Below are 14,160 nucleotides of genomic sequence, written 5' to 3' on the forward strand. Positions count from 1 at the left end.
ATATGTTTAATAGGCTGACAATAATGTAACAGCATTATTACTGTTTGAAACTTAGCCCACTCATTTTTGTCTTAAATACATCAAATCCCCTGTCCAATTATTATAGTCGGCGGGTTTAGTATGTACGCAATTTTAACCAAGATGACCTTTAAGATCCTATCTTCAATTTTTATTCATGCAGATATCTAGCTTTACTTTTAAATGTAATTTATATGTCAATACTACTATTGTCGTGTTTGCTTTTTATACAAGTGGAAAAATATATTGACAATAGCATTACGCAATGTTTCGTAATAATGTGGTAGTAAATGAATGCACTATTCTCCCACGGTAGAAAAAGCTCAGAAATGGAGATGCGAGTCTTGACGAAAGGTGAGCGACCAGAAAATTCGCATAACGCAATCGAAGAACTTGTAATTCATTGACAGAATACGTTGATTACAGTGGCGGTTACTTTGACGAATGAAATTTATTTACAGAAAATGTGTGTTCGTTCGACTCGATCGTTCGAATTGCAACTCTGGTTGTTACCGAAGATAGACCAAAATGATCCATGAATGTTTCTCGCGGTTCAGCAAGCTGCGTCGTCCTGTAATGCAACTTCTCCTAGAAGTTCATCGGTGCGGGTTACACGATTCCGTACTAATAAGCACAAGTCCAAGCATAAGTCCAGCGATTACTCCGAGACGAATGGAACCAATCGGAATGTGCAACCTCCTGCACCTTGCAGAGGATGCTTCGCCGGTGGTCCTATCAGGGACACTATAAAATGCATCAGAAGCGCCAATACATACCGTTCCGTAAAACCACAAAAGAGTCGCGAACGAGCAAAGACAATTTTCACACGATCGTTTCTGAGAAAGCGCTCCACCCACCACCGACGAGAAAACGTGTCGCTGTCAGGACATTCGGAACAAGAGAAAAAAGGATAAAGCGTTGAGAACCGACCGGATAAAGGATAGGCGAGGTTTAAGGCGTCGCTATTAGCGCGTCGGCGAACGATTACAACGGGAACGGGCCCCGCGAAACGATCCTCCCCCGGGTTTCGTTCTCTCGCCATCTCGCCGAAACAAGCCGATGGCGCGCGGAGATATTATTTACGGTGGAACACGATTCAATAAAACATTCTATAAAGTCATTGGTTATTAATTTGACGGGTGAACGCGGCGGGGGGTGATTGCTGCCTCTCCGCGGGATACCTTTTATCCCTGGCATCGACGATTACCGGCACGATACAAGGGGAACCCAGGCTCTCCACCTTCTCGTCCTCCTTCTTCTTGTACGCGGATCCACGACCCTAGTCCCGAGGCTCGAGAACGTCGGAACGTCGCGTTTTCAACGGAAAATAATCAAGATCGAGGGGGTGTTTCTCGTTATTGACACGATCCTCGATCATGCGTTCCGAGGGGATCGCGCCGCGAGGACGAATTCCACTTCGAATTTGCACTAACAACTTGGCACAGACGTGACCCGTATTCTTCAATTTGCTCGGGCAAGTACAGAAAAATGCTCGGATCTAATCTAATCGAAGCTCCGATCCGCGAACAGGTGCTCCAGGATTGTTCCGTGAGGACGGTCAACGAAAGCACACTCTGTTCCTATTTTCTTTTTTTTTTTTTTTTATAAAAAAAAGAACACAGTAAAAAAAAATAGACTGCACACTTCGAGTATTCTTCCTAACTGTATCGAGCAGTCAGATTAGATGTTACCTATTAACCCTTTGCACTCGAAGCGATTTCCAAAGCGAAACATTTCTTCCCACCTATAATATTTCCCTTCTATGTATATATTTTTTTTCATGTTATACAAACGAAAATGCTGCAATTTACTCGTACAATACTGAAGTGTTTAGAGATTTATTGAATACGAACAAATTTAATAATGTAAAAAATATTTTGAATAATGATACAGCAATTTTTCGTGGCGCCTTACCACTCGAGTGCAAAGGGTTAATAGTCTAACACTTCCAACGCTAACGGCGCCGGAATACCCCAATAAAATAATTTCAGGAGTACACAAAGTAGTCAGTTGTACATATAATACAACATTGCAGAGATTGCTCCGCTGCATTCTCAGCGACGTCGTTCCACGAAGAAAAAAAATACCAGCGTGCAATCAAGGTTGCCGCGCAAATCAGTTGAAACAGCGAATCCCTTATCGGCGGATCGATCGTGTAAGAAATTCGTTATCGATTCAAGTTCCAATGAACCAGTCTTGCGGATCGAAAGAGTGCACGCGATCGCGAAGCATTCCACGTCCAGCTCGATTCAATTCAAATTCCAGCGCGGGTATCTTTTTCATAAGCCCATTACGAATTCTCGCCGACCGCGTGTTCGAACCGAATCGTCCCGCGAAACTCGAACCAGCTTTCGATAAACCCGGTTGCGATTCGAGTTTCGTCGTGCTTCCCCGGTTCTTCCATATCGGTATCAGTAGGCGAGGAACCGGAGGAGGGGAGAAGAAAAAACAAGAACCAGAAGAGGAATTAATGATACCTACCCTAAAGCCCTGAGAAGATCGACACACACTCCGCGTATCGGTTTCCGCCGAATGGAAACGGACGCAATAAGGAACTAGCCCCGGTAATAAGGAGGACTCGCCGATCACGGGGACCGATATCCAAAATGGTAAAACAGTTTTCGCCGCGAAGACCACGGGGATGCGATAAACCGCCTCGTGCTCGCTGCTTCGACGGGCACGATGAAAAATTACCGGTTTTTAGTGTCGCATCCGATAGTACACGCTTTTCCGTGCAATCCGGTCAATTCCGAATACCATAAATGCATGAATTTTGATTTCCACTGTTCGATGTCGCCGCCATGCGTAAAGAACCGCTTCCACGAATAAAGTACGCGAATAAATGCACAGAAGAGGTTCGGAGAATTTGAAATGAACGAACAATTAAGTGAATCTTTCACGAAATGGTAAATTGTATTTCGCGTTACGTTCGGCCCGCTGTTTTTAGATCTAGTCCCCCATCTTCTCTAGATCTAATTCTAATATTGAATGATATGTATATGTAATGGCGTTAAATTATTTTAATATCTCTGTTCTAGAGAGTTGAACAGTCATTCAATAAATAATAATTTCATTTCTGACGGTCCCGGAGTGAGCCGAAAATTGAAATTGCGTCTCGTTCGGAGATCGAAACGCGACAGAGAAAGATGAAGAGAAAAAGGGGGGGGAGAGAGGAACGACACTGACGTCAATTATTTTTAATCTGTACGGCGCGAGCGCTTATCGCGAATTTTCCGGCGAGGACCGTGCCTCTTCCGCGGAGGACGTATCTGCGAGCGTGAAACGTAATCGCGAAGCCGAGGAAACGTCCTTTGCCCGAAATCGTCCAAAACTTTTGTTGCACAACCGTTCGCTCGCTTGCTCACTCGTTCGCTCGCGCGCTTTAGAATCCTACGCGGCGATAACGCGGAGATAGCGTAATCTTTAAGGCGATCGCGTTATTCCGTCGCGGATTTCAGGCACGTATCGCCGTCGCGGCGTAAATTTTAACGATTTCTTTGGAGTTACGACCCCCATTGTATAGCTTTCCACGGGGATTCTGACAGGCACGCCGAATGAAAATAATCGGACGACTCCAGGCAGCTCGATCATCGGTATTTCTATTGCGGCATCCATTATTTCGCTAACACCCGATTTCTGGACTGTGGTTATATCGGAGCTGCGTCTGTTGAAGTGAAAGGTTAGGCTTGAAAAATCGCAAGATTCAAGGGAAAGTAAATTGTTCGTTTAACAAATTTTAATTCATAAATCTAACGTCAATTTCACCCACTTCGATCTCTTCTTTTGCATTTCTCCAATTCTCTCTTTTATGCAATGGACGCACAAATTATGAATTTTATTGGTAACATGCTAAATTCTGTATATAGTTGCACGCGATCAGATAGCATCATAATACAATTTTGTCTTGCACTTATTTAGCACTTTGAACGCCAAACTAGAAACCCCAAAAATTCCATAAAATCAAAGTAAGTTATTTAATGAAATAAAAATTGCAAAAAATTAAATGTACGATACCGAGTAATCCTCCAACTTTCTTGCATGTTACAGATCCTAATTAAGTTTAGTACAATGAATATATCAACGTAAAAATTCATTTTAAAACCTGCACAAATAATTCCGTCAGCCACATATGGCTGACGTGGCGTTCAACGTGTTAACAGTTGAACTTCAATGTATGTTTGCTAGGGGAGTCATCGAATGTTCCGCTGTGAACAATTTTTCCTTATTTTCCTTCTGTAGAAATATTAGTGAATCCCTCTCAGTTCCACCACGATTTAGAGAACAATTTATGTATTCAATCGATTTCTACCGAACGCTCGACTGTGTAAATTGAAAGATCAACTAAAAACTTACAACTGCGGAGTGGAACTACACCGTGAACCGTGAACATTGCGTGAAAAATCGCAGTTATTAGAAACACGTCTGAAACACATCTGACCGTGAACATATCGCTTCATTGCAGCGGCGCAATTATGTATTTGAAACGGCGACACTCGCGGTTGTTCTTATCCTGTGACCGTCCCGCGAGACTCCTTCCCCGAGATAACAAATTTACCTGTATCTGGCCGGAACGGTAAAGAACCGGACGTTTACGACTCCCGACGAAAGAACTGCTCGTATATTTTCGAGGCTCCGATTCTAACATAAATCCTTGAGCAGCGTCGAGCGACACGCGTTATCGTGGCCGCCAATTAAAGCCATTGACTTCCACGACTCGGATCGATACGATCGTGGTAGTGCACAGGGCTGAACAGGGCGGGGGAGGGAGGGAGGGGGCAAGAAGGGGGACCGTTGCACAAATTCGTATCAGCCTGTCTTTTTTTCGCCGATCTCAGCGTAAAACGATCGAGGCCAGACGAGATCGCGGATGCCGATTTCGCGGGATCGTTCGTCCCTCGCCGCCCTTCTGTCGCGGCCTGGTATCGCGTGGCCCGCGATCACGAAAGTCGCCGGGCACTTTCACGTGGCCGGCGACCCGTCGAACCGGGTGTCTCTCCTTTCTTCCGTCGCGACGTTTCTTGTTCGGAATTTTTCCCTTCTGCTACCTCTGCCAAAAACTACTGTCCAATTTTCAACACCTTCGCCGGGACGCTAGACCTACAGTCTATTAACATCAGTTTTTGAAACTTTCCAGGAATTATTTTACGAACGTGTTCGCGATATCTGTCTCGTTGTGTCGACTCCAAACACGACACCATTTGGATCGTGTTTACTTGTGTAACGCTATGGTAGAATGTCAACTATCCGAGCTATTCGCGTAATACAACAGTTGTCCAACTACGGTGTTGAATTCAATTATCATTTGTCTGTACAATAAATCGGTTCTGGTGATCGAGGTTCGACTAAATAGTGAATCGAGCGAGCAAATGTGCTTCGAATTGTGTCATATTTGGCCTCGTTTCAATCAGAAAATGAAAAATTCTTGTCGTTGGATAATTATAAATTGATTTATACTTGAAGCATAAAAGTACGCGCGAAAATATATACTCGATCTAGCTGTGAAGTTCAGATATGGATAGTGATTGCTCGTGAAAAGTTCATAAATTGCGCACAGTCAAGGATAACAAGCACCGGAAACATAATGAACCAGGAAGCCATTTTCAAACTAATAAAATGATCACGTTTAGTTCATAAAAAATACTGTTCCTTATCGTCCCTAACGAACTTGTTGTTTCCAAGTAAAGTCCTAACATTGATGTGACTTTGGACAGATAGCGAACATACTAAACTTGCAAAAAGTAAGTAGAAAAAATGATTATTGTAGTATTCTACTTTTACCTAACAGCCTTTCAACGGTTCAAATACGCAGACTTAAACTCCAAAAATAAAATTAAAAGTTAAAACCTGAAGCAGTAACAAAGTAGGTGTCTACTTTGTTGAACACAACTTTCCGGGAGACATGGTATTTTATGGTCTCGTCCCTCCCTTTCCGTTCTACTTGGAACCGATTTTTTTTTGGCGAACTTGTTCTCCTCCCGTCAGTCCACCCTGTTACCGGGACGTTAATGTCCCCGGTAATTATTGAGAACGACGGGACGAGCGCGTTGCCGCTAATTGGGAGCACCTGTAATTGAGTTAATAACGAGCAAAAGCAAAGAGAGCCGGGTCTACCGGCCTTTCGTTTATGTCGCTCGCCTCTTACTCAACACTCGGGAAGACCAAACGGACGTCCTCGGGAGATTCTAATTAGCGACGATATCCTGTTGCGCGAGATTGGATAATATCAATGAGCCTCATATTCGACCACCGTTAAGGAAATTTCAGTTCGATCTTTCTTCGATTTAATTTGAACGCCGCGAACAGGTTTCGAATGAATTTTTCTTCGAGACTGAAGCTAATAACACAATGCCAGTTTCCTTTGTCAAGGAATTCATTAATTACAATTCATGAAAATATTTTGGAACCACGCTCTCTTTATCGCGACAATGAGAAACAATTTTTTCTTGGAAAATAATCACTTTAGTTGTCCTGCTTAACCTCAGTAATATTATTTATTAAAGACATTTTCTTCAAACGTCATTAATTAATAAATCAGTGTGTTAAAAGTTTAAATCGTTAGATTGATACTGATATAATGTGATCATGAATTACTTAAGCGTATTACTTCATGACAGTTGTTACTCGATAACAAAGATAAGAAAATTAAATGATCAACGAACTCCTATCAAGAAAACCATGGTCTGATAAAAAGTTAACAATCTAAATAAACATACTGGCACGACTGTGCATGTTTACAAAGAGTCGAACACGCTCCTAGTCAATAAAATTCGAGAACGTTCCGAACGGAGCGATCAGAGGATCTATTTCGATGATTTTCTAATTTGCCACCCTTGAGATTTGAATATTCCCGCTCAAAATGTAAATCGATATCAGTCAGCCCAGCAACTTAATCCGCAATCCATTAAGAGACGAAAAAGTTGGGTGTTCCGATAGGGAGTGGGGAAAAAGCATCAAGGACGCGATTAATTATAATAATCGCGTCCGACAGATTCGATCTCGATCGAGTCGAAGCGCGACGGTTTCGATGCGAGCAGCGTGTACACGCGGTCAAGCGGTGCATGCGTGGTCGACCACGTGACCCGCGAGGGACGGTGATAGGTCAGCTGACAAGTCGGTACCTGTCGACTGTCAACGTTCCTGTCTATCACAGGTAACGTTCCACCGATCAGAAATGACGTTTACACGTACAAAATCACAACACTCGATAGAATCTGAAAAATCATCGAACGAACATTTTCGTTCGTATCGAAATGGGGTTTGCAAGTAAATTCCCGCCAAATCGGGTTCGAACGCTATTGGCTGGTGTCGTCGGTTCGCGAACGCGTTCGCAAGGATAAAACCGAGCAGATAAGAATGGTGTACGTTGGCAGATTTACGGGCGACGCGAATTGCTCGAGACAGTTCGCATGGCAGGCGAGCGGTAAGTGGAAACGCGGCATGACAGCGAACGACGCCCAATCACCTGTCAAGCAACGTGGCGACCGGCTAAAAGCACGCCCGCGAGAAACCCGTTTTCCCGGCGCGCGACAAACACGATTCAGCACGCGGCACGACGCGGCCCGGTTGCCGCGCCGGCCGATGGCACATACGATACGGGGAAAAGCGAGGGATAGCAAACGAAAATCACATTCGGCTACGACTCACGTTTCAGCGGTTTCGGGTTGCTCTGCTTGCGGCGTGACATCCTCTGCGTTCGGCCATCACCAAATCAGCAGCATCGACATGCTTGACGTCGCTCGAGGCACCGGACCAGAGAAGACGAAGATCGGCCGTCCCAGATCGGCGTGACTTCGTCGACATATAACAAACGAGACACAGCACACGGGAACGAAAAGAGCGTTTAGACGAAACAAACTGACTGGTTGTACGGGGACAACAATGCGGACAGGGATCAGAAGCTGGCGAAAACAGCGACGGAAAAAACACTTCGAGGCACAAAATAACGTTTCCCGAATCCACCCGGACGAACAACTGATTCTCTCTTTCTCTCTCTCTCTCTCTCTCTCTTTCTCTCTCTTTCTCTCTCCTCACGTTGCACGGTTTTTCGGACCGTTCTCAACGTTCGCCTTTTTCCGTTTCGTGTCTTGTCCGCGGTTTACGGTCGGTTATCGCGTTTTTCACGCACAAGTGCCGACGGAGAACGCATACACACACCACGACAGCTCGTACCGCGGCCGCTGTCAGCGAGCAACTAAACAAACGCGATACCAAACAACCCCCACTCCCGCGTACGCGGCGTGACTATGAGGATCGAGTGGGGAGAACGGAGTGGGAACTGGCTCCGCCTACTACCCGCGTTCCCTTTCCCGAAGCGGGAAATTTTAAATGACTCACTTACCGGCCGAGAGCTGCGTCGGAACTCCAGATGGCGACAGCAAACCTGGATAGAAATGATTTGAAATTGAAGTGGGAAAATGTGATTTCAAATAACGAAATGCTGCGAATAATTGCGAACGAGTCGGTTTCAAAATACTAAAAACTTTTTCCTCGGAGAATTATATCATAGAGCAAAGTCTTAAATACTGGGGAAAAGAAAAACAGGTACTGATATTTTGTGATGTGAGTAATTACAGCTTCATAAATTAGATGGGTAGCCGTGATTTCATTAATACCGACATTCGTCCGCGAGAGGTTAAAGATAGTACAATGGAAGCTATTTTATAATCATTTTTACGTATCTTTAATTTCTAATTGCTATTTTGAAACGGTGCTAGATTATTATATAACTTTTGTAAGCACAATTGTATATATATTAAAATGTGGAACACTCTGTTAAGACTAAAATGTTAATAGTTGTTCGCAAAGTCAATCGGTAAACAGTCATTTCATTGGTTTGAGTTCTTTAAATAGCGTTTACAATACTTACAGACAACATACGTACATAGAATATTCTGAGTTCATTGATTTCGACATAATGATCTATTACTTAAGATATTCGCTAATTTGTTACAAATAATGGTTCACAGTGGACACTCACTTTGCGCCGTTCCGGCATCTTTAAACATGGACGATCTTGGCGCCCTCTACAAAACAAAAATTGAGAAGGTCCACTAATATTTTACTGTTTCTCCTGGATTCCACAGTATCGAAACCATAAAAAACCACTTGCACTCAAGTTAATGCCTCTATATGTTTACAAGTACGGATTCGAATATTAATGACAGACTTCTAATCGATTTTAATCAAGTTTGAAGTCGAATGATCACATACTCAAAAATTTTGACCGTTATCTAGCGACATCTGTACTGCTAGGCATCATTTCTAATACCTGTACGATAACAAAGATGGCACTCCATAGAAATTAGCAGCAGTAGATACGGACGGCATCGCGCAGACCGACCATAAACGAGGTCCTTCTCTGTGGTACCAACAAATGTTCATGACACCAAAAATATTCTAACGTAAATTAATCTTAATTTTACAGTAATATAACAGTAACACTACTGTTACATAATCGTACATAAAAATAAAACCACATTAGAATCGAATGCTCATAATAGTGCATTCGTCACTAGCAAAGTCCAGAAACATGAACCCCATGAGCTTTAATAATCATTTAAATTGCTAATGGCTTATTAATTGTCAGCGACAAACACCTTGGTCTAAGAATTCCTTGTTTCGTCGTCAACAGGCAGATGTTTCCAACGCCGCAGTTTTCATGCTTCAACGATGCATTCTTTAATGTATATTTTTACCAAACTTATGGTAACTGCATTTCTCAGTTAATTTCCGACCACTCGTAAAAGAACGACAACAACGGGCCGCATTCTTTGGATGCAGTTTTCAGTGTTACTGTTTCTCCGAATGTAAACACGTCGGAATGTAATTGTTCTTGCGCTACAACCATCGGGACGTTCTATTTTCGTGCGAGAGGCACAATGAAGTTCGGGCGGGCCGTCGCACGGAACAACAAACGTTTCGACAAGTGTCGAATCTCATCCATTGCACGTATTTTTAACCGCGAGATGCCGTGCTTACGTGATACTTTCCGTGAAGGGCTCTGACCCGTTTAACTGATCAGACACGCCCCACGCTTTCAGAACCGTGAGTACCGTGCCACGCGGCTGCCACAACAGTCCGAGGTACACATGTTCCAATGGTTCTTGTCACTCGATGCTTGACGGCTTATGCACACAACGCATTTACATTTTCCTCAACTAGAAAACTCGACTCGCGCCTCGGGGTAATCCTCTCTCGAGAGTCCGAGACAAAACACAACTAGTCATGAAATGTAGAAAAGCGCGACATGTACAATATTTAAATTTGGGTCTCCTTCAAACCGTTCCTCGAAAAGATTCGTTTGGAATTTGGCACAAGTATGCAACACATTTAGGAAATACTACGTTAACAATCAGAGTACCTAGAATTCCACACGAAACATAAACTCCAGCTCTATTCTGGAGCTAGATCGTATCTGGCCTCGTCATCGATGCTGATCCTCGAGGGGCTAATTTTACAAGACCTCTGTTTTCCAATTGTAAACAGGAATCATCGCGTATCCAGTGTTTTCGCGATTCTCGTGCCTGCTGAATCTGCGAACAACACTGTTTATACCCACCATGAATCACGACTTCGCACCGACGCCAGTTTCGAGTCGAACGATCCAGTGACGCGTGAAGGCGAAGGCCGTTCTGGAAGTGGCAAAACCAAAAATGATGCGATAAAATTGTTAATGACAGTCCTTGCGCGAAAACAATCGGCAAGGAGGCTTTTGCATATAGCGCTAGAGACGATTTGTCATTCAGTCGCACGTTTCTTCGAAGGCCGCCGGCAGGAAGAACGATCTTATAACGAAGAAAAATCGAAAGTCAAGATGGCGGGACGAAGGATGAGGAATTATTTATGACGGCGTAGCGCGATAGAAATGCGTTAAATCTAATCGTATTCGAGCGTCGACGGTTTTTATTTTCGCGGAAATTCGCGGCGAACAGTTGCGTGCACCGGCACAAGAAATAACCGATGACGTAGCTTGTCCGGGCTTTTAAAGTCGATCGAATGCACGTGTCCCTGCCTGCGAGCCTTCCCGATGACGCTAACCGCGGTGGAAACTCACCTGTGGACTTCCATACGAGGAGTTCCGCACGTGGGTGAACCTTCGACATTGCCTGATAAAATGCGTACAGATAGATATCGGCTCGTCGAAAACATCGGATGCCGTATCACCGACGCAACGCTATAAATAACGGAATAATAGAAGCCACGTCTATTTCGAAGTTCATGAAACGGTGGGTACGCGCGGCCGTGGCTCGCAATCGCGTCCCGTCCACGTGAAACTCCGATGCGTGTGCGGCAAACAGTGGTCCAGCCAGTCTTTGAACTCGTTACGGACACACGAGAGGCTGAAACGGGATTGATAACGCCGCCTATTTTAATACGAAAGTATTTTAAAACCATATCTAATGCGTTTTATTGAAGCCTCAAACTGGACGGCGGACTCGAAATCTCGGTGTCGATTAAACACTTTACGATCCGTTCCTCCATTAATTACATTAACATGCGACGGTCATGTCTCGATCGTGCCTCTTCGGCGTGTTTTCCGTTTCTGTTCCGACGTAGACGGTTTGATAATGCGCGCCGCGTTCAGCCACCTCGGTCATATTATTAATTCGGATCGCAGAACGCCGCCGCGGAGGCATGTTCCGTGGATCGGGGAAGGTCGGCCGATCGACCTTGAGGTTCTCCACGGAAAAAAGAGAAAAGATGGCGATTGCTCGTACGGATGTTTTGCACGAGCGGTACGATACACTTTCCTCCGTCTGGCAGCGATTTCGGGGAATTTTTTGGTAATCGCGTGCTCGTCCCGTCGCAAGTCCGACGGGACACGTTGCAAGATATACTCTCGGCCTGGTAAAAACAAAGTCAGCGACATTTTCGCGGTGTTAACGCGTGGCCGGGCGATTGTGCGTGAACGGCGTAGCGGCGCGCACACACCACCGCACCGCGTTCGCCGATCACGAGTCCGTCGAATGATTCCCTTGTTGTCTATCGCGAGAGCATTGGTAGCCTTTGAATTCGTCAAATCGGCAGGCGCGTGCTGCTTACGAGAATCAATACCGGCTAATTAAAGACCGCGATGAAACGAGCACGATGGAACCGTGGGCGGATTTTTCAACGAGCACGGTTTCTTCGCGCCATCGAATGAAAATGATTATACGCGCTACCCTGATTTCGACGGATATCGAAACTCCGAATCGTCACGTGTCGCGTTTCGCGTCACGTCGCGTCGGTTCGAACGGGTTATGTATACGCGTTGCAACCGGGAGCGATAGTGCAACGGGAACGGAAGATACTGTGAGATAAGATCGGAGCAGCTAGAAACGCGAAAGCATCGGAGAAAAAGAATTTACATAGTAATATTCCATGAGATTGCTTACCCGCGCGATAACAGGCACGTTCGAAAAAAAAAAAACGAAACCGACGATAAAAACACTCGGTGGATACGTGCGGATAGGCGGATAGATGTCGGATGTAGTGATTCGACGATCTCTCCTCGCGCGTCCACCTGCGAAACACGAAACCGTGCCTCGACGATATTTTAGCCCGTCGACGTTGTTTATATTCGTGCCACGTCGCCGGAACCGGTCGGTTCTTAATGAATCGTCGCGAAACCGTTCCGGTCACGCCGATAAGACGGCGCAATTATAAATTGCACTGCGCCGAACGCGATTAGGTAACCGCGTGCTGCCGGGATGCTCCATTTTCAAAGCCGATTATGACGCCGGAACGTTGTTTTTTTTTCTCTCTTTTCTTCCCGAAAGGCTTCGAGAGTTCGAGCCGGGGAAATCCTTGGATCCTGGCGCGGGGCATCGTTAAGAAGAAAAGCTTCTTAACGATGCTGCGCTTCGACGAGCCCGCCGTCTCTTTCGTTCCTCCGGCGAGGCGCAAACAAACAAAGTCGATGAGGAAATCCCGTAGCCGGCGCGTACCGAGTTTATCGAGCATTTGAACTTAGGGTTTTCCGTCGCGAGCGTGGATGCGACACGGCCGAAGGGCATTATCTTAGTGGACCGGACGCAGTCGGGATTGAAGAAAATTGATAATTACATTCTGAAGCTGTGCGACACGTGTTCGGTAACCGGGTCACGTCATCGTGCGAACCACGTTAACGGCGAAAATCAATGGACATTTCGCGCGCCCCTAATCTCGTTAGGGCTACGGTTCGGGCGAACGGCAGACACAGAGCAACGCGAAACATCGTGGAAGGCATCGTCGCTCAAGGCGGTCGGAATAGAAAATAGCGATTCTCGGGATAGGTGCGTCTTCAAGGCAAACGCTAGACCGAAGACAATATACAACAGGTGATTGGATTAACGAGAAGCAATAAACATCGGTTGCCGAGGCCGTCTACCACATGCCGACTATCGGTTTATCGCTCCGCGGCTCCATCTTATTTTAGCGCCCTGGCATAGGATGTGGAGCGTCCGAGGGAATTCCCCGATCTCTATTGCGAATTCTATTCTAAGTCCAACCCGACGGAATCTCCATTAAACAAACCAATATTTTCTCGCGCTTTGTCCTTCGTTCTCGACGCCATTCTCGCCGGGAACATTTCCGAATTTCACGTTCGGAGATCTCGCGATCAGCAATGGCGCCCGACGCGGTCGGCATCAATCGTCCATACATGTACATCGTATCGGCTGTCAAGCGTACATTAACAAGACTGAAAGGAAATTATGGTATTCTTGTAGCTCCGGTTAATCTTTGAACTCCCCGTCATCTTTTCGGACGGTCGTGCTTTAAATAAACGGAGCGTCGAGGTTCCGATGCAGACGTTCGATCGGCCATACAACCAATTTGTTCGAACGGAGAGGGCACCGTTGAAAAATCCACGAGACAACGGAACGATCGAGAAGGAGGAGAAGAAGATAGGAGGGGCGAAGACGAGTCAAAGACCAGCACCGTCCGAGCTGGATTCGAATTAACCAGTCGCAAAGTGGGCGGCCGGTATATTTAACGGCAGACTGCGCCAGAATGCTTCCTCATTGAAACCCGACCTCCCGACGACCTCGGTTCCCCAGATTTTTTAGTTGCCCGCGCGCGATACCCTCCGTCGCGCTGCTCGGCGCGTGTTCGACGAGGGAAGCCTCGGGCGGGGGCCAGGATGCGATAAACCGACAAATATCAGATCGGTTTAACACGCAC

At 45.6% G+C, this 14,160-nt stretch overlaps 1 protein-coding gene across 1 annotated transcript in view; it reads right to left on the bottom strand.

The window, feature by feature from the left end:
• Window positions 1-8,205, bottom strand: part of Ush (Zinc finger protein ush) — a 250,745-nt gene extending 242,540 nt beyond the window's left edge. The window contains exon 1 of the mRNA XM_076792435.1: window positions 7,663-8,205. Within this exon, the coding sequence (XP_076648550.1) occupies window positions 7,663-7,702 (40 nt within the window). The 5' untranslated portion in view covers window positions 7,703-8,205. The remainder of the gene's footprint in view (window positions 1-7,662) is intronic.
• Between the last annotated feature and the right edge of the window lie 5,955 nt (window positions 8,206-14,160).

This window comes from Halictus rubicundus, chromosome 8 (assembly GCF_050948215.1).
Source record: "Halictus rubicundus isolate RS-2024b chromosome 8, iyHalRubi1_principal, whole genome shotgun sequence".
Lineage (NCBI taxonomy): Eukaryota > Metazoa > Arthropoda > Insecta > Hymenoptera > Halictidae > Halictus > Halictus rubicundus.